This window comes from Pan troglodytes, chromosome X (genome assembly GCF_028858775.2).
Source record: "Pan troglodytes isolate AG18354 chromosome X, NHGRI_mPanTro3-v2.0_pri, whole genome shotgun sequence".
Classification (NCBI taxonomy): domain Eukaryota; kingdom Metazoa; phylum Chordata; class Mammalia; order Primates; family Hominidae; genus Pan; species Pan troglodytes.
Genome location: NC_072421.2, coordinates 130,770,567 through 130,791,991, shown reverse-complemented (window position 1 = coordinate 130,791,991; position 21,425 = coordinate 130,770,567). Strand labels below are relative to the sequence as shown.

Below are 21,425 nucleotides of genomic sequence, written 5' to 3'. Positions count from 1 at the left end.
CCGCCTTGGGCTCCTAAAGTTTTGGGATTACAGGTGTGAGCTGCTGCACCTGGCCAAGGAGCAGCATATTGATTTGCTATCAATTGATAAACATAAGTTGAGTATATGATCTTTTGGTACACTAGCCTTAGCAGGCACTCTTTAGAAGAGTGAGATTATGCCGTGCTCTAGAAAAAATGCCTGTTTAAAAAACAAACAAAAAAACGTATGCAGACTTTATCAAAAAAGCAAAGCAGGAGGAGATAGTGATAAATCAAATTTCAGGCTGTCAGTAAAATGCTTGCTGCTTTTCCTTTTTTTCCTTACATTTTTATATGCTTATGTTTGCTGTTCTTCATTAATTACTTGATCTTAGGTGAAAGAGTCGATGGGTGTAACTCTTTAAATTTTCTTAGAAGTTTGAAAGGTATGATTTATAGCATTTACAAGGAGGCTTCTTTTTTCAGCACTTCTGTTGATCGAGTAACTTAATGTTTGCATGCCACACCAGGGGTATGAAATACAGTATTTATAGTAAGAGAAAAATCAATCCTTATATGTAAAAGGCAGCTTCCTAATAATGTAAATACCAGGTGGTAATTTATAGCACCAAAAAAAATGGATCAAATGAAAAGGGCCCCAATCTCTTAAAGTTATGGGTTAATTCTAGAATGCATTAATCAATAGCCAGTTGATTGTTTATAAAGGAGTAACTAATGTGGCATTTAGTAGCAGAACTGGAGGTTCTTTGGCCTATTTCAAGAATTTTGAATGTTTATTTGATGCAAGACAAGTAGCTGGGGATAGAAGTTCCAGAAGTACATGATGTTCTTCTCTTTTTTAAAAGACAGGATATTTACATAGAAAACTTTTATATGGAAAAGTTTTGTCTTTTCACTCTAGTTTTTCCCATGTTAAATTAGTACTACTTGCATTTAGAATGATTAGATTTTAGAACTGGAAAGTACTTACACTTCCCTAGCTCAATCCTTATACCAAGTGGACTTCTGGCAAAGAAGGTAGTATGCAAATGAAATACATGGGTGGGGGGTGTTGACCTGCTGATTTATTCTTATTTTTTATATGTGTGTGGTGTGTGTATGGTATTCTCTTGTTTAATATAATGTAAGCTCTCTTCTCAAGGGTGAGGTTTCCCCATTCCCTATTTTTCACCCAGCAGTCACTCCCACCCTCATAGATGTCTGGGACGTTTCACAACCTTTAAAGGTAGAACCATTAAGCATTTCCCTTAGGATAAACAGTTCCCAATTTTATAAGGCCTTGCGTCTTCTTAGAAGACCTCCAGCAGCTTTGGCTTCATTTATGTCCCCTCAGATGGATAATGTTTGACTCCACTAGGAAAGATAAAAACCACTCTTTAAAGATTTTTTTAAAGGATTGTAGATACAAAGAAACTCTAAGAGTGACAACACTATCATCTCACATATTAGTAATAATGTTTATTTGTTGAGCATCTACTTTATGCCAAGCATTATCCATATGAGGTGAGTGATAATAGCCCCATTTTATGGATGGGATAAAAGAGGCTCAGAGAGATTAGGCCTTTTGCCCAAGCAAGGTCATACAGTCCCCAAATGAGAGATCTCCTGTTTTTCCCACTGTGTCCTCCTGCTTTAGATTCATAGCATGTTACAGTGTTTATTTCCATCCTGTGTTGAGTGGCCATTCATGAGCTCAAGGAGTAGCAGCTGCTTTATCTTTAGAACGTATATACTTAAGCCTTCAAACTGAAAATTGAAGGGGAAATAAACGCTGATCACAGACACTATATTTCAAATCCTTGCAAACCACCACTTCTCAAACTTTCTTTCAGACACCAGTAGCTTTACTTAAAACAGATTCCCTGAGCAGCATTTTTACATGAATACAAGCAATTGCTGCACAGATCTAACTTCCAATTTGCTTGGCTTTTGATCGTTGTGGAATCCTGGTTTACATTGCTCTTGGCTGGTTCTCTCTTAGTCACCAAGTGTATTGTAATTAGTTTCAGGCATAATGATTATGAGCAATGATTGCTAGGTGTCTAGGGCCTGTACAGCTCTTCTTCAGCAGTTAAGATCTGACCCTGATTCTGAGTTCTGAGAATGATTGAAAAAAAAAAAATGGAGATGAACATTGCAGCGATTACTGAAGTTGCTATTGATGGCTGTGGACCAGGATCTGAATGGCTAATTTATGCTTCATTCCTCATTGTAGAAGTAAATGTCATGGGAATAGAAAGGAGGATTGGGGATGTGAAAGAATTATGCAAGAACATGCGAGCTGCTAGTTTAATAGGAGGAACAGATGCAAAAGGATTTTTTCTCCTTCTTTCTAATAGCAAATTATTATGCTTTGGTTGATATTGTACCTAATTGCTATGGATTTTAGAATTTAAATTATGTCTGCCATCCTTATGAGGTCCCTTTGAGGCAAAAGGCATAGGTAGAATAGTCCCAAGCAACAGGGCTAGTAAGAATCCATCTATAAAGAAATGAGTCTGGGTCTTCTGGATCCCCTGATTTTTGTCTGGTTGACTCTCATAGATTAAATATATGAATATTTAGGAACTTTTTGTATGTAATGAGGGATTAACAATTTTATAGATGTTTAAAAAAATCTCTGGTATTCTCATAAAACCGTATGTGGAGAGTGGCAGTGTATGGTAAAGGTGAATTGGATGGGGGAAATTTGTCTTACCAGAAATTTTCATTATGGTCTGATTGTGCAGGAAGAAGGTTAAGATGCATGGCAAAACACCATGTGCTTTGATTTGAGCCCATAAGAGCCACTCAGTACATACTTGTCAAATTGCATACCCATTTGGAGAAATTATGACGTTTTAACTCGTTATTATCAGTTTTATAGAATTTCTCAAGCATTTATTAACCATATGCTCACCCAAATGGTCTTCATATTTGCAACTTATATAGCCACATTAAAGAGTCTTTTAAAATGTGAAGGAAAGAAAATAAATTTTCTGAATGATGAAATGAATTAGGATTTAGTATGTATATAGCACCAATCTAGGCTCTTAAAGTACACGCTAGCATAAACACACACACACACACACACACTAAAACTTTCCTGGACAGAATGTGAGTCATGGAAACCAAAGTATGGTCCATGGTGGGTGTTGGACAGGGGCATGTCAGTTTCAAATCATTCTCCTCTTCATTAGGCCATTTCTCTTGTACTCCAAAGTAGCTATGTTATATATGGCTGCATCCACCCATAAGCTCTTGACCTGAATGAGGAACTCCAAGATTGATAATATTTTACTTTTTCTGTAAAGTGTTCAGTTCAGTGATTTAGTGTTTGTTTGACTTGCAGCACTTTGTCAAAAGGCTAAACTTTGACATTTATTAGAAGTTTTAAATTAAAACTAAGCTTGAAATGTCACACCGCACCTCACCCCACCCCTAAAAACCAACATGACTCTAGGTGACGTTCCTTAAAAATGCAAGTGAGTTTTGAGAATTACTTACTAAATGAGTCTGAAAGCACAACTCAAGTAATTCTGAATGTCCAATTTCTGCTGATATGTGCCAATTTTATGAGCAATATAATAAAAATTCAATATAAGGAAGGACATGTGGTAGCTGTTGGAATCCACTCTTTTTGGTCATGAAATATTAATAGCACTGGATTGACACACAAGGCTTGCATATTGTTCTCAATGATGGCAAAGCTTTGTTTTTCCAATATGTGATAGCTATGTGTGCAACACACTGGTCATATAATAACGCAACCCACGTGTGCCTTTTATGCCCTCCATGAGCAATCACCACTTGGCAAGGATGCTAGCAAAATTCAAGCATGGTGTGGGACATGGACCAGATGGCATTTAAGGTCCCTTCTCAACTTTGAACTCTAGAAAAGTACTGCGTACATTTAATCATCTATGTTAACACTTACTTGAGAGAGTTCCACACAAGAAAATTTGTCCCCAAGACAATAAAAAAGTCATTCCTAGGAATGCAATAAATTTATTTAAAAACACAATTCATTGGAAAGACATTTTCTCTTAATTAAAACATTAATGCTTGTCCTGACTGCTTCATACTCAACACAGCCCCTGAGTTGTTGGTGATTGCAACTGATAGGTGAAATGGGAGAAGTTTCAGCAGCTAGAGCAGTTGTTTTCCAACTTTAGGGTATATCAGAATCACAGATAGCTGAAAATTTTGGCCTGTCCACCAAGCCATTTGGCCTGTGGACAAGTCAGTTGGCTAGCTGGTGCTGAGAGTGCCCATAGTAAAAATGGAATGATGCCCAGCAAAAGGGACCCTCCAGGGTTTCTGATTCAGTAAGTCTGTGGTGGGGCCGAGAATTTGCATTTATAGCAAGTGTCCAGGTGATGCTGATCCTGCTGGTCCCAGGCCCACACTTTGAGAACCACTCAGGGGATTTTGGAGAAAATAAAAGGCCATCCCAGGTAGCTGATTGGTTTGCTTCTTATATTGTTCACCTAACTCTTTGTGCAGTTTCTGCCCTCTCACTTTCAGGGAGAGAGCTTTGGTAAAAATGTCAGGCTGCACACTTGTAATGGGGATGAGTTGACCTGCCTATTTGTTTACTATGCAGAGGAAGTCCATTTCCCTTTCTTTCTCTGAAGAAAGCCCAGTAAATAAAAGGCAAGCAATAGTAGGGAAAAGAACTAGATAAAAGGAAAAGGAGAGAAGCAAAGAAAAAAAAAAAAAACACAAGCCATACCTACAATGTTTGAAAAGCTGGAACCAGGGAGGACTGTGGACTTCATCCTCAGGCCTCAAGGAATAACTAAGTGATGAGTTAGGGGCTGAGAGACATAGGTATAGAATCTCTTGGCATGTCAGGAGAGTCACACACATATATCTCCCTGCAAAAGTATTCAGTTTCCTCAGTCCAGGTTTTGAAAAGCTATTTGGTATTAGTGGCCAGTCTCTGAGTTGCCCACCCAATGTGAGAAGAGAATGGTTTTGTAGAACTATTGCATTTTGATAAGCTCACCAATGTTCTGGCTTTGAAGTAGGTGTCATATTTTCTTTTCTGTTCCATATTTACTCAGAGGCAGTTTCTTATTTGATGTGGTCCTTATATTTTGCTTTGGTATTTGTTATATTTCCTGCTTATAAACTTGATATCATGAGGTGTTTATTTTTATACCAGGCAAGAGATTCTTTAAGAATGATTAATGTTACAAATACACTTTTGGCTTGTTTTTTCATTGAAGTTCCTGAGGAAAGCTTCAGAAGAAAACTAGTTTGCCATTTGTAGTTAAGAGATTAAAATCTCTAACACTTAGGCTGTGGCTGTATGGTGGCCAAAAAGTAAATCTGAAATAACCAGGTATTCTCATTTACATTTTTCAGTTTTTTTATGTTGTCTCATAAATATGCTATATTTATTATTAAGTCCATTATGCATGTGCTCTCTCTCTCTCTCTCTGTCTCTCTCACACACACACACACACTCACACACACACTATCAGAAGGAACATTGAAAAGAGTCTCATGATGTTATTGTATAAATCCTTTAGAAACCCAGGATCAAGCTGGATACTCCCAATTTGTACTACTGTCACAGAGAAACACCCAGGAACTTATTTTCAGAAAACTTATGTGCTTGCTTGTAGGGGTGTTTGATTATGTTTTTTGGCCTCAACCATTTTCCAGGCAGCTATAGTGCATGATCATATAGATAAGTGAAAAGGAGAAATGAAAAAAAAATTCAGGCCCAAGTAAAATAACGACTTTTGAAAACACTTGTCCTGCTCTTAGGTTACAATTAGAAGGCATGGTTAACTTTGGCTTAGATTCTTAAGTAAAAAGTTGAGGGAAATCTCATGTTTTAGACTTCATGTGCACATTTTTTCCAGTTTTTCTTTATTCACCTATGACAGAGAGAAAGTGAGAGAGAGAATGAGAGCATGTGTGTATTGTACTGACTCCTGAGAAGCTGTTGGTTTAAATTTTCATTTTTTTCCTCTCTCAGACACCTATGTAAGTGACTTTGTGACACAGCTTTCCTTTCATTGGCAAATGATCTGAGATGCCACATTCCCCAAAAGAAATTCACCCTATATACAAACACGTTTTCCAATTTAATTGTGTTTTTTTTTCCAGTTTTCAAATTTACTGGAAAAGCAGTTATTTAAACACTGACAACTCTCGTTTTTCCTTTTTTTTTTTTTTTTTTTGGTGTTGGTTTCAGAATTCTTCAAAGAACTACTTGAAAATGCAGAGAAATCCCTGAATGATATGTTTGTGAAGACATATGGCCATTTATACATGCAAAATTCTGAGCTATTTAAAGATCTCTTCGTAGAGTTGAAACGTTACTACGTGGTGGGAAATGTGAACCTGGAAGAAATGCTAAATGACTTCTGGGCTCGCCTCCTGGAGCGGATGTTCCGCCTGGTGAACTCCCAGTACCACTTTACAGATGAGTATCTGGAATGTGTGAGCAAGTATACGGAGCAGCTGAAGCCCTTCGGAGATGTCCCTCGCAAATTGAAGCTCCAGGTTACTCGTGCTTTTGTAGCAGCCCGTACTTTTGCTCAAGGCTTAGCGGTTGCGGGAGATGTCGTGAGCAAGGTCTCCGTGGTAAGTACTCCTTGTCTTCTCTGTTTTGTTTTTGTTTTGTTTTGTTTCATGTTAAAAGAACGTTTGGGAAAGGTAGAAAAATAAATCACCAAAATTCTGTTGGTTCAATAGCAGCCTTTTCTTCCTCTCTTACCTCTTCTCTCCCACACACTGTCCTTACACATGTACATTTTAGAGTTACTAAACAATACTGTGATCAGAATCTTCACCTATCATTATTATTGTGGGGTTTTTTTTGTAGCTATTCTTAGAAGGGGGAATATATATTTACTCAGGAATCTTAATTTTTAAAGTGGGTTAATACTGCCATACCCATTTTAGCTCTTATTCTACTTCCTTTCTGCACAAACAAACATACACACACAGGCTCCACATTTGGTTGTTTTGTGTGACTGTCAGCCTACTAGTCATAGTCTAGGAAAGCATTTAATCTCTGTGAGCATATGTTTCCTTGTTAGAAAGTGTACTCAGAGCTCTTTGGAAGACAGGTTTCTACGACAATTAGTGTGGACTACACTGCTGTTGACTCATGACTCTGCAGAATTACAAATACAGAAAGTGAAATTGTAGTATGTGATCAGGAGCTGATGAAATGAACCTGTTTCCTCATTGGGAAATTCAGCGAATTGGACTAGATAGACTATGTTCTTTTTTTTGGGAGGTGGGGACAGGGTCTTGTTCTGCTGCCCAGGCCAGAGTGCAGTGGCAGGATCTCGGCTCACTTGCAACCTCCACCTCCGGGGCTCAAGCAATTCTCCTGCCTCAGCCTCCCTAGTAGCTGGGATTACAGGCGTGTGCCAGCACGCCTGGCTAATTTTTTGTATTTGTAGTAGAGACAGGGTTTCACCATGTTGTTCAGGCTGGTCTCGAACTCCTGGCCTCAAATGATTCACCTGTCTTGGCCTCTCAGAGTGCTGGGATTACAGGTGAGAGCCACCATGCCTGGCCGATAGACTCTGTTCTTGAGCAGGATATTGCTTTAGGGGCCTCATTGAGCAGAAGCAACAGAGAAGGAAGTCTTTTGTGGGTGAGACCGTGCAACTGTGCCTTTATCTCCCAGTTCCACCAGAGAATCTTTGCTTTCTTTGACTTCACACAGTAGGGATCTGAGCAAGATTTCAAGGGGAAAGGGGTTCCACTGCTCCTTCACTGCCACTCCCCTCCCCCAAATGAAATCTGAAAACTTCTTGAGGACCCTACCACCTCTACCTTTCCATAAGTCAATACCAGGGAAGAAACATAAATATACTGGGGCAAAGTGATCTTTGCAAGGCTGATCTTAGTGCTGTCAACTTTAGGCCCTCAAAGGGAAAGCCAAATTGTAGGCCATTGCTAAAAAGCCTGGATGCACAACAGCAGATTCTGCCGAGGCCATTTGGTTGTTTTGAGGACTGGAAGAATGGACAGCATAAAAACTGGACAGCACTACAAACATGAAAATAGACACCTGATTGCCTCTCACAGTTTATCTACAGTTAGGGTGACCATATAATTTTTTATCCAAACAGGACACTTACTGTCTAAATCAGGAGGTGCTTATTAACAAATTATTCACAGACAACAGGTGTCACTTTTTTTTTTTTTTTTGATAGAGTCTCACTCTGTCGCCCAGGCTTGAGTGCAGTGGCGAGATCTCTGCTCACTGCAACCTCCACTTCCCAGGCTCAGACGACAACAGGTGTCACTATTTTTTTTTTTTTTTTTTTTGGAATCTCGCTCTGTCACCCAGGCTTGAGTGCAGTGGCGAGATCTCTGCTCACTGCAACCTCCACCTCCCAGGCTCAGACGATTCTCCTGCCTCAGCCTCCCTAGTAGCTGGGATTACAGGCATGTGCCACCACACTCAGCTAATTTTTGTATTTTTAGTAGAGATGGGGTTTCACCATGTTGGCCAGGCTGGTCTTGAACTCCTGACCTCAGGTGATCTGACTGCCTCTGCCTCCCAAAGTGCTGGGATTACAGGCATGAGCCACCGTGCTGGCCAGGTGTCACTAATTGTTAGTAAGCAACCAGGACTGTCGTGGACTGGCCAGGATACACGGGTCACTCTAGTTGGAGAGAAAACTTATATTCACCAGAGTGAGGATAAAGATTCTAAAGAATGGTTTATTATGAAAAATAGGTGCTCATGGGATTTTTCATATTAGAATTGGGTGATAATAAGGATTAGTTGATTGATTGCATTCATTATGTTGTTTGTTCTCTCTCTCATCTCCAGGCCATAAACTGTCAGGAAACAATTCTTTCTAGTATGTTTTTGTTCACTCCTTCTTTGATATTTTCATCATAAATTGCAAATATTTATTGGGGCATATGAGGGTGGAGTTGAGGGTAAGTGGGGAGATGATTGTTATAATTAAAGGAATAATATCTGATTCTTGAACTTCTGCCAACCCAGCAACCATTATTAATCTTGGACATACTTTTGTCAGAGTCCCTAAAACAGTGCACAGTGAATCAGATCAAAGTTATTTGCATTGTGGTACACCCAGCACATTTGCCCTCCTTCAACAATTCCTCATGTTCATCCTCCACTGAAAAGGCAGAAAGACACTGCTGTGTGATTTGGACATCTGTGCATGCATGTGCATGTGCATGTACACTTGTGCCAAAGAGAAAGAGAGTCAAGAGCCCTCTGCTAGTTTGAAAAGTACTTTCTTTATGTTAACCCTCTCCCCTTCCTTTGAGTTTCAGTGTTGATTCTTGGAGAAAAAGGGCCAGACAGCAGACTCAAGCCTGCTTTGGTGTTAGCCTCACTTTGCAAGGTTGGAGCTATTTTAGAGAACTGAACCTACAAACATGGATGGGGAGGGTAGCCAAACTGAGAAGTTTAGAGACAATTGATTGCAGGTTAGAGGATTGAAGGCTAGAAAAGGCTTGCCTTTGTTCTGCGTCTCCCTACCTCCCAGGTTACGGGGAAGTAAGCAGTTGTGCCTTCCCTGTGTTGCATTCTTCTGGACGTCGTTCTCAGAATTAACCATGGGAAACCAAGAAGCTTGACTTTGATATTTAAGATTCAGACACCCTTACTTATGCAACAAAGGTATGTGACCCAATGTGAAATAGTCACAATCACTTTTTCTTTCTCCTTTCTTTTTTAAAAGAGGCAGGATCTTGCTCTTTCACCCAGGCTGGAGCGCAGTGGCACAATCATAGCTCACTGCAGCCTCCATCTCCTGGGCTCCAGCAATCCTCCTGCCTCAGCCTCCTGAGTGAGTAGCTGGGACCACAGGCATGCGCCATCATGCCTGGGTAATTTTTGGGTTTTTGTTGTTGTTGTTGGTTGGTTGTTTGTTTTTTGTAGAGACAGAGTCGCGCTGTGTTGCTCAGGCTGGTCTTGAACTCCTGGCCTCAAGCGATCCTCCCACCTCAGCTTCCCAAAGCACTGGGATTACAGACAATCACTTTCTGATGTTGCTTTTGGTGTGAATTTTTCTTAATAGAGAGAAAAAGATCCCCTGTCTACCTTAGTATTGTTAAATTCTTTGAGAAATTTACTTCTTTTTTTTTTTTTTTTGAGACAGAGTTTTGCTCTTGCTGCCCAGGCTGGAGTGCAATGGCGCAATCTCAACTCACTGCAACCTCCATCTCCTGGGTTCAAGCAATTCTCCTGCCTCAGCCTCCCAAGTAGCTGGGATTACAGGCATGCGCCCATACCTGACTAATTTTGTATTTTTAGTAGAGATGGGGTTTCTCCATGTTGGTCAGGCTAGTCTTGAACTCCCGACTTCAGGTGATTCGCCCACCTCGGCCTCCCAAAGTGCTGGAATTATAGGCATGAGCCACCACATCTGGCCTTGAGAAATTTACTTTCTAAATATAACCCTAACAATTTTTGTTTTTAGACTTGATCTCTATTCTATTGTCATTGTATTCTCATGTTAGCCTAAGAGATAATTGTGTAGTTGTATGGGAAGACTGTGAATAGGAGCAATATGCCTGAATTTACATAGAGTGAAACATAACTTGCCAATTGTTTAGCTGAAAATAAAGTTTTGTCGCTACTTTAAGTATTGTGGTCACAATTGGGAATGCCTAAAAAAGACAATGTTTTTGCTTTACAACTGAGCTTCTAAATTTAAGGACTGACTTGAAATCAAACCCTTTAATTAAATTAATTATATTATCTAAATGAATAAAACATATAGGCATCAAGTCAGTTTCTAAAGGCGCTGAAACAAGAATTCTATAAATATCTACCATCTGTGGAATGCATCTGCATACAAGCATGCAAGGCATACTTGCATACCTGAGAAAATATTTATTACATTAATTTTTGGAGTATGACAGCCAGTTAAAAAATTTGAGATACAGTGGTATTGGAAAGACAATAAAGGATCTGGCTATCAAAAACAGTTCAAAATGAACATGTTGAAAAATTCATTTGATTAATTTATAAATAAGATTCTCTACCAGTTTGGATACCCAAGTAATGTTTTTTATATATATGGGTTCCCACCTCTGCTAACTCCTGCCCAAGAAGCACAGTTTGCAGGTGGATCTAGAACAACCCAAGAAATGAACATTTCTTCTTTTGGTGCCCAATAATATTAATTGCTTCGGGCCTGAAGAAAAGACCTTTCAAAGTAAGGGATGTGTTCCCTAATTGAAGAGAGCCACCTCATCAGCCACCTCATCTACAAAGAGGTCTTTCTTTCTTTCTTTCTTTCTTTTTTTTTTTTTTTTTTTGACATAGGGTCTTGCTCTGTCACCCAGGCTGGAGTGCAGTGGCATGATCATGGCTCACTGCAGCCTCAATCTCTGGGACTGAAGCAATCCTCCTGCCTCAGCCTCCCAAATAGCTAGCACTACAGGCACATGCCACCACACCCAGCTAATTTTTTATTTTTTGTAGAGATGGGGGTCTCGTTATGTTGCCCAGGCTGGTCTCGAATTCCTGGGCTCAAGTGATCCTCTCACCTTAGCTTCCCAAAGTGCTGGGATTACAGGCATAAGCCACTGTGCCCGGCCTACAAAGAGGTCTTTAAAGTGAAATATGAAAAGCATCATGGTCTTGTTTGCATACTTAGAGATGTTCCCACTTTCTCTTTGTGAGTGGATGTCCAGTTTACTTTTGCAGCAAAGGGGTTGCAGTTAAAAGTTGAGCAATGATTTGATTATCACTGAACCTTTGCAAGGCCATTAGCACCAGCAAGCTTAAGTTACTTCAAGAGAAAGACACTTCATAGTTGAAGTACACTTGCCTTGCTTTTGTTTTTTCTGGGCCCACATCTCCAGTGATTTCAGCTCACTCCATTGAGCTTTACAATTCAAACTTCCCAAAAGTCCCTTTAATTAGTAACAGGTGGTTCAAGAGTACCCTCGTACTACACATCTTTGTATTACTTATTCCATCGTTATTTGTCATGGTTCATGATACATTTCTTATTTACCTGCTTGTAGCAGCAGTTTTGCCTGGAAGGATGAAGTCTGTTGTGGTCTTTCAGAAATGCACAAGTGGTTACATGCATCATGAAAATTAATAGCTCCTATGCCAAAGAGAGTTGCATTCTCATGGTTTCAGTTAACACTGACATAATGGGACTATGTCTACACCTACACCCCACCCCAAACTACAGAAGCTATAATTAGAAATCAGTGCCTCACCATTGGGATGTCTAAATGACTGTCCTGCCTTGAAAACAATTTTCATTGCTCCCTCTTTATTTCTATTTGCCTTAGTTTTGCATCTCCCCACCTCCCAGGTTAAGGGGATGTAAGCAGTTGTGCCTTCCCCGTGTTGCATTCTTCTGGACATCATTCTCAGAATTAACTGTGGGAAACCAAGAAGCCTACAAGAGTATTAAACAAACTATTTTACCACTTCCCAAAATCATTATAAATACAAATTTAAAAAATAGTCAATACAAAAAGCTTTTAAGAAGCAAAGTGTAGACACATATTCAACTCTCAATATTCTTTTTCACTCACAATATTAAAATCTAGAATTGCAAAGAGGAAGATGGGACTCAAGCTATGGAGTGGGGAAGGGGTGAGGATGGTAGGAGTACAGGAGGTGTCAAATTGAATAAATTGAGTTTACATACTCACAAAACAAAAATAGAGCCCTTTTCAAGGGGGTTGACTTATAAGTGTTAACTGAGTCTAATCATTTGAAACAAAGACAAGACACATTTCAAGTATTTATGAAGCTTCAATTTAATCTACAACATCTCCAGAAATATTCCTGACTGAATATTTTGTTATGCTTTTTAGATTTTGTTATTAGAGGAATCATTAGGAACTTCTCATCCTCCTTTCTTTGTGTATATGCATTGAATTCAAAACTGGTTAGGAAATTGTTGAAGAAACTCATCACATCCCATGGCAAGTGTGGGTTCCCTATCACTCTTACCATAATTCTGGGAATAGTTCTATTATTTCTATTGGGTGCTTTTGTTACCAAGCAACAGATAAAATCTAGACCTTTTCTGCTTGCTTGCTACTATTGGCTGTGCAAAAAACAAAAACAAAAAAATAGTGCAATGAATGTATGTTAGGAGGTGAAATAAACTAAAAGGAAATGCATTTCTAGCTTCAGTACAGCGTGTTGACTGTCATCACTGTGTAATGTGGCTTAAGGCTCGTTCTGAATTACTGAAATGAAATCCAGGCTGTGTGAAGAGTTCTGTTCCAGCATTTTTTTTTTTTCAGGCTGCTTGCAGTAGTTTTTAATGTGGTGTTTGGAAAATGCAGGTTATTGGGTAGAAAGTCTCAATGTATATGAAAAGAGTCTTTGCAGAAAAGGCTTTTTATAGCAGATATGGCATGCAGATGTCATGATAAATGTATATATCCTGAGGAAGGCAGGAATGAGTATTTTTAAAAGAGTTTTAATAAGTTGAGAAGGAAATGAGGCATCTTCCCCCCCACATACACACTGGCTTTTATCATGAAACATAGATTGGCTCCTAAAATCTTAAATTTTAAGGTACCTCCTACAGTTACCTTATCATTAAGAAAGACCTCTGTCAGTCTTGAAGGATTTTATAGGCTTGGAAATTTGGTATCAATGTATTGTCATTATGGGTCAATAACTCAGATTGATTTTGATATATGAGTTAATATGGAAGTACTCAGTCCAGATGATATTCCCTTTCTATCATACCACCCCACAAAAGCAAATGAAGCAAACCTAATTCTTATGTAAATAATGTAGAAATCTTTTTATTTTTATGCACATTACGTCCCGTTTTATAGTAGGAATTGATCATCTCTGCTACATTAGCTATATTTCTTTCAAAACATTAAAATTGGTAAAATATGTAATTGTTTTCTGGTTGGTTTTGTTCAAGTGAACTTTTTTCTCTTCACATCCAGCAGTGTTTTCTTGAGCCTTTGAATTCTTTGTGAGCAGGGACTGATGAGTAATACACATATATTCATATCATTTTTCTCACCTGCGGCACCTTGAATAGTTCTAAATACATAGCACTGGCTCAGTAAGTCATTACTGTTTTACTAAACAATGTTATCTCATCCAAGTATCTAGTGAGATATTGCTCCATGTAGAACAGTTGCATCCTAAATTACCCTCCAACATAAAAATTGATTCATTTGGTCAATAAACATTGAAAACTGAAAATTGTCACTAGAAAACATCCAGCTCCATAGTGGAGTGTACATTGTACATGGAGATACTGTACTAGTTCTAGGAGCTCTGGTGAAAGGATTAGGCTTATGTACTGCCATCAAGGTTCCTATAGTCTGTTACTCAAAAGAAGCCATTTAGGTACATATCATGGAAGTCAAGTACACCTACTCTGGAACCAGATTGCCTAGATTCAAATCCTGGTTTGGCCATTTACTGGAAGACCTTGTGTGAGTCCCTTAATCTCTTTGGGGCTCCACTTCCTCATCTGTGAAATGAGATAATACTCATGTTATGTGATTATTTTGAGGCTTAAATGAGTTAATACATGTAGAGTACTGAGAATAGAACCTGGCACATACTAAATACTTGTAAATGTATCATAGAAACCAATAAAATCCAGTAAAATCTATCAGTAGTAACTCTGCCATAGAACAGAAAAATTTTCTCTTGAATCTTGACATCAAAACCCTCATGACCACAAAACCATAAAAGCTAAATAAGCATTTTCTTTAAGAGATCATTAAACCATTCTTTTTATTTAAAGGGGGAAGGGAGGAGTGTACAGTTTTTCTTTTCCCATTTCTTCATATGATTTTAATAAATAACTATTAAATCATTAAGAGAGGTCTGAAAAATGTGACTTTCGTAAAAAGTAGTCATAACTCCTACCCCTGCTCTTACCCCAGCCCCAAGGATTCTGGAACTTACTAATATCTAGGCTCAACCAACCCTTCTAAATAAAAGAAAAAAACATATCAAATGTTAGTCAAGAGCTGTGCCCCAAGGTAGCAATCAAATTGAACAATTTAAGTGGCACACCATGCCATGCCATGGAGAATAAATACATAACTGAAGATTAAAGGAAGACCTTTTCGTTAATCCCTGTGTGGCATGATCTACTGCTTGGTTTTGGGTCTTACGGAATAAATCTACTTCAGCAAATAAGTTTTGGAAGACTCAAAAGAAGTAATTGATTTTGAGGGTTACCAGGGAGTAGAATGTTGAATGAACTTGAATTTCTATTCAAAATGAGTAAAGCCCCAGAACAAAGTCTGACTTAGTCCACTGTTATGTTTGCTTAAGGGTGAAAGATTTGCCCCTAATAGTGTGGAGAGACCATTGAGAGCTAATGAAAGAGCCCCCAGCAGTGCCTGGTATATTACCATGTGACAGTAAGTGCCACCACTGGATCCAGAAGATCTTGGACTTTCACCAGAAGCTCCACGAGAGAACTTAAATTAAAGTTGCAGATTGAAAATGCCAAATCTGAAAATTTAAGATCCGAAATGCTCTAAATCTGAAACTTTTTGAATACCAACCTGATGCTTAAAGAAATGCTCACTGGAGCATTTCAGATTTTGGGTGTTCGGTTTAGGGATGCTCAAACCATAATTATAATGCAAATATTCCAAAATCCAAAAAAAAAAAAACCCAAACACTTCTTGTCCCAAGCACTTTTGATAAAGGCTACTCAACATGTGCCATATACTGTGTAGCTTTTTCTTCCATGGTGGTGGCATACTTTTGGCTCTTAAAGACTCCAAAAGAGAGGCAACCATTTTGTTTACTCACTAGGGTAGTCCAGAGTCCTTGACACTCTGGGCTCACTGTTCTGAGCCTGGGCAGGTCGACAAGGGTGGGGACCAAAGGCCTGGGCAGTGCTAGCATTATTGCTGTTTCTTCTAGGGGGATGAGACTTTGCAGGGGAGACCTGTTTCTTTAGGTCTCGTGACTGTTTTAAAACTCTTCCCTTTATATTAGGGCCTCATCCCACTAAAACGGATTTGCTTCCCAGATTCTGAATTCCCTTCATGTGAAATAGTGCATGGTGGTCTGACTAGTGGTTATGAGACAAAAGACAGATTTTTTTTCCTAACTTTGATATTTTATATGTCCTTTCTCTTTCCATTTTTCTTATAACTTCCTCATCTCTCTTTTCAGTTCTGGTATTATTTAGTGTTTCCCTAGCATGTTGTAGCTGAGTTGCCTGTGACCATTTTTAGTAGTTACACAACAAATCATGTACAGAGCATGAGCCAGCACTTAGCCAAATAATGAAATGGAAGAACTCTGCCAAACTCAGCATCATAATTTCCCTTAATAAAACTCTACTGTGTCATTTAGTTTGGTCTCTTTTTAAAACTTGAGCCTCCATCAGCCTATTTTAGGGGAGGGTACTACAAGGTCTGTTGCATAAATGATTTGACTTGCAATTGAACTAAGAATACAATGAACCACTTCCTAGAGTTATTTTTTAAAAGAATGAGAAAGGACTTCTTTGAAAAAAGAAGTGTTTTCTGAATATAACTATTTTGGGTCTAAAATTTTTGCTCATTTCCTAAAGTCCTGTACCACATTGGAATTGCTTTGTATTTTGTAGAACAGGTTTTGTATTCTAATATAGAAATTCTTAACTTGCCTTGTTACCTAAATTCAAATGCATTCCAGAATAATCCCTGGCACATAGTAGGTGCTCAGTAACTATTTGTTGACCCCTTAGCTTTCTACGTTTCTTCTTACGAGGGCATTGTCTCCTCTTAAGCATAATATTCAACAAATGCCACGTGCTATTCAGTGATTTTTCATTTCATAGCCACTTGCATAACTTTTACCTCTTTAAAATCTAGCCATTTTGCAGTCTCATCAATGTGGAACCCAACTAAAACTAAAGTAGGAAATAACCAGTGCCTAACATTACAGTTTCCTGTCATCTGGCAGGGAAACGTGATACATCTGGGAAATCTTTTCATCACAAATGCTTGATAAGGTATAGTACTGGAATCCGATGTTGTGAGGTGACTGTCAGCAAGTTGCTTAATCTCTTTGGCTTTGGCTTGGTTTTTCTTATCTATCAAATGTGAGAGCAACACTCAGTGATCTCTCTGGTCCCTTCCAACTCTAAGACTTCTGTGATCCTATGCTTCTCAGGCCACCTCCCCTCTCCAGTCCTGTTTGCTCCTTTACAAAAGGAGAGGGGGACATGTAGGGAAGTCTTAACAATCTGTGACTTTAAAGGAATGAACTTTTAGCTGTCCAGCAAATCTGGCTATCCAGAAAAGGCCATTCCTCCAGGGTATATTGGTTAGCCAAAATTTTACTGTACATTAATACATAGTTAGGACTAATTTAGTGCCTAGGAAAACATTTGGGAATGGTTAAAACTGTGGAAAAATCTTAATTCTTGGTAGGGCAGCGTATACAATTACCATTTTATTGTTACACGTATTCCCCCCTTTTAGGCTAGAGCCTTGTTTGGGATGAGGGGAATGGATGTGCGCATGCATCACGTAGGAGCCTGACTGATTTTTTTCTCCTGACACCACTAATCCCCTGTTCCTGTTCCTAAGGGCACTGCTGATAAGTGATATCCAAAGTAACACTCCAGAGCAGGTGAAGTGCATTGCCGGGCTGCCCTGCATCCCAGCATCTCTTCCCTGTGGTGGTATCTGCCTCCAAAAGTCTGTGTTAGCAGAACTGGTGGGTACTTACACAGAAGAATGCACTAATCCTCTGATACTGACTCCAAAAGAGGAGGGTGGGGCAGAGAGAATGAGGAGACAGGAACTTTTAATTAGCTGCTAGAATGCTATACCTAGCCCCAATCCTTTCTAAGCATTGAGGAAAACAAGTGACCGGATGGAATCAGCTCTTCTACACCCCAAATAATTTCACTTTATAAAACTAGATGAAATGAAGTCCCATTTCTCTGGAGAGGACAGCCAGCCCAATCTGACTTGGGTAATGTTTCTGTCTTTCTTCCTTTCCTTCCTCACAAACTTCCAGTCGTAGCCCCATGTGTCCTGCCATATGGTGTCCCTGTTTGTTTGTTTGTTTCTCCTTTCTTCCTTTCTTTCTTTTTCTTTCTTCCTTTCCTTTCCTTCTTCCTTTCTTCCTTTCTTTCTTTCTTTTGAGACAGAGTCTCACTCTGTCACCCAGGCTGGAGTGTAGTGGTGAGATCTCGGCTCACTGCAACCTCCGTCTCCCAGGTTCAAGCAATTCTCCTGCCTCAGCCTCCTGAGTAGCTGGGACTACAGGCACACACCACCATGCCCGGCTAATTTTTGTATTTTTAGTAGAAACGGGGTTTCACCATGCTGGCAAGGCTGGTCTCGAACTCCTGACCTCGTGATCCGCCCACTTCGGCCTCCCAAAATGCTGAGATTACAGGCGTGAGCCACCGTGCCTGGCAACTGGTATCCCAGTTTCTGCCTGATGTTTAAGCCCCTCTAAATTCTGGCCACACGCATACTCCTGTGCACCTGACCTTATTTCCCGCAATTCCCCAACCCCATTCTGAGATGCAGTGATATGTCCTGTACTCTCCTACAGGTTTTGTTCATTTCATTGAACTTAACTCAGGATGCTCTCCCTTTGTTTGACCACTTAAGTCCAGCCCCTTTCTCGAAAATTTAACCAAAGCCCCACCTCTTTCATCAAGTGTTCTGTGAACACTCTGTGCTTTAGTACTCCCAAGCCTTGGAAAACCTTCACACACCCCCTAAGTTTAAGATTACTCATATTCTGCCTTGTAGAATATATTAACTTTGCCTTCTGCACAGCTCTTGGCACAGAACAGAAGACACCGTAGGTACCCTTCTAAACCTTAATTTGGGGTTAGGGTTCAAAGGACAGCCTTGTAGTCAATGTAATGCAGAAGAAGATGTGCTTCTGTTCCAGTCTGGCAAAGACAAACACTGATGGTTGAGGCTATTAGCAGGACGTGCATGGTGGGCACATGAAGATAGTCTCCTCCACTGCATTTCATGGCTCACCCTGCATAGTTATTTGTAAAAGGATTTTGAGATAATTGAGCAATTTATGTGTGTGTGAGAGAGAGACTCCAGGAGGGAAGGGGGTGGGGGAGGAATGGGTGTTTACAGGGTGGGAGTTGGTGCACCTTGTTTGTTTCGGGTCATCTCCCTCCTCTCCCCTGTCCCAACATGTATCTTTTATCTAATCTATGTCTTCAGGAGGCAGTCCAGGCTTACTAATTGTGATCAATCACAACTCATTCTTAAGTTCATGGCCAAGCCTTCAGTGTCAATGTGATAGAAGCAATTTCTGTCTCTATTTTAGCCCCGCCACTACTGTCTTTTTTTCTTTTCACACATTAGGTAAACCCCACAGCCCAGTGTACCCATGCCCTGTTGAAGATGATCTACTGCTCCCACTGCCGGGGTCTCGTGACTGTGAAGCCATGTTACAACTACTGCTCAAACATCATGAGAGGCTGTTTGGCCAACCAAGGGGATCTCGATTTTGAATGGAACAATTTCATAGGTGAGCAAGTGGTTAACATATTCGTGTTGCTGGAGATAGCTTAGCTTCCAGTCACAAGGAATGTTGTAATTGGCAGCTATGAAATTTGTTTGTTTAAGTGTTAGTTATTTAGTGTTTGTCAGAATCCTGACTACGCTCAACTACTTTGAGAATAGTAAAAACATTACTGCAAGTGAATGTTCCCTCAAACTAATGGTGGCATTTCTGAAGGTAATAGATACAGTGGCTGCCAGGTTTTAATAATGAGAAAATGCCTTTTTCTTGGAGACAGAGTCTCTTTCTGTCACCTAGGCTGGAGTATAGCAGCACAATCATAGCTCTATGTAACCTGAAACTCCTGGGTTCAAGCAATCCTCTCACCCTCAGCCCCCCAAAAGCCCTGGGATTATAGGCATGAGCCACTCCCTGAGAAAGTGTCTTTTTGATATTTCCCGCCTGAAAGTCAGTTGTGTTTATGATTATAGGCTTGTATCCATGTAAATGCTGGAGTACAGTCCTCATGGAGTTGTAAAAGTGGCTTTTAAAATGTTATATCTATTACACTGCAACTAAATCTTCTGCAAACCGGCCAGATACGCATTTGTTATTTGGATCAGGTGAAATCTGATTGAGAAATTCAGGGATTCTGTTTCTGTACACCATTTAGCAGTAGTAGTCTGCTCTGGTGAGAGTGGAAGGACTTTAGCCCTGAGAATTTAAGGGATACATATTCCTGCATATATATTCCACCTAGAAAACCATTCTCGGAACCCAGACAGCAATGTAAATGAAGTGGCCAATTGCAGAGAGGGTTAGTTATGATTTTGGGGAAAGGACAAATTAAGGAGAATTTAAATGTCCAGTTGTCAATTACCTTGATGCCTGAAGCAGCAGTAACCAGTGTTGAAGTTCCTTATGCTGAGTATTAGTAGGACCGCACACACATACTAACAGCTCACAAAAAGAAACTCACATTTTTCCCCACCCTAGTCACCTTTGCATAATTGCTGAATTTGAGTGTCTTTATAAGCACCTGTTTTTCACTTATTTGTCCAAATCATGGGAACATGTATGCAGTATTCTGGCTTGTTTTTTTGGGGGGAGGTGAGGGGTGTTAAGGTTGGGCAATGCTTTTTAGTCTGTGTGAGAGCTAATTACCATATTAACTCCGTTTGAAAGTGCATCAATAAATTGGCTCCAACAGATTCTTAAGAACACTGACACAGGGGGATAAAAAAAGATGTGAATATTAAGCACTTCAGCACAATTGTAGCCTAAATAGCTCAAAGCTAGAAGACCTGAAAAAATCTTCTACACACAGAAAAGCAGAATCTCATGAAAGGGAAGGCATAAGACCAGCAAAGACATACAGGCCAAATGGCACATCATGCCCAGAATGAAGCCATGGGAGAAATTGTTGATTCAAAATATTTCTCATGGAAGTAAAAACCCATAGAATTTCCAGATCTAAAGTCGCTGTTTTTGTTTTCTCTCTCTCTCTTTAATCCCACACTCATCCCCACACCCAAATGTCAAGTTTGCAGTTCACTTTTGCAAAATTGAATTTTTAAAGAAAGTTGATGATCCTTTTCAATTTCCCCTATAATTCACTGTTTCTCCAGGCAAGGTAGTAGAATTTGCCATATGGTACAAAAAAGTGTATGGTGACAGTGATCGAATTCTGCTGACTTTTCTACAGACACATTGGGAATGGAATGCAGAAGGGCATGGCCCTTGCCACTATTTTGTTACTCTAACATGTCTAGCAGCAACTATAACTAAACTCATATCCTTATATTAAAATACAAATGCTCCTACGTGTTTTTCCTGGAGTTTACAGGTCCATATCAAATCAAAACCACACTCTGGCTTTCTTAATTGATGTTTTAAATCAGTTACTCGAAAACAAAGAGGACTTAAGTTGCTGCTGTTGTTCTTGTTGTGCATTTTTAAAATTACATTTGTTATCTTTGAAGAAACAAAATTAAACCCAAGTAGAAGTTGAT

General features: G+C 39.6%; 1 protein-coding gene across 1 annotated transcript in view; it reads left to right on the top strand.

The window, feature by feature from the left end:
- The window catches only part of GPC4 (glypican 4), a 113,982-nt gene that overhangs the window by 84,313 nt on the left and 8,244 nt on the right, over positions 1–21,425 (top strand). The window contains exons 3-4 of the mRNA XM_529161.9: positions 6,175–6,566; positions 19,275–19,440. Of these exons, the coding sequence (XP_529161.3) occupies positions 6,175–6,566; positions 19,275–19,440 (558 nt within the window). The remainder of the gene's footprint in view (positions 1–6,174; positions 6,567–19,274; positions 19,441–21,425) is intronic.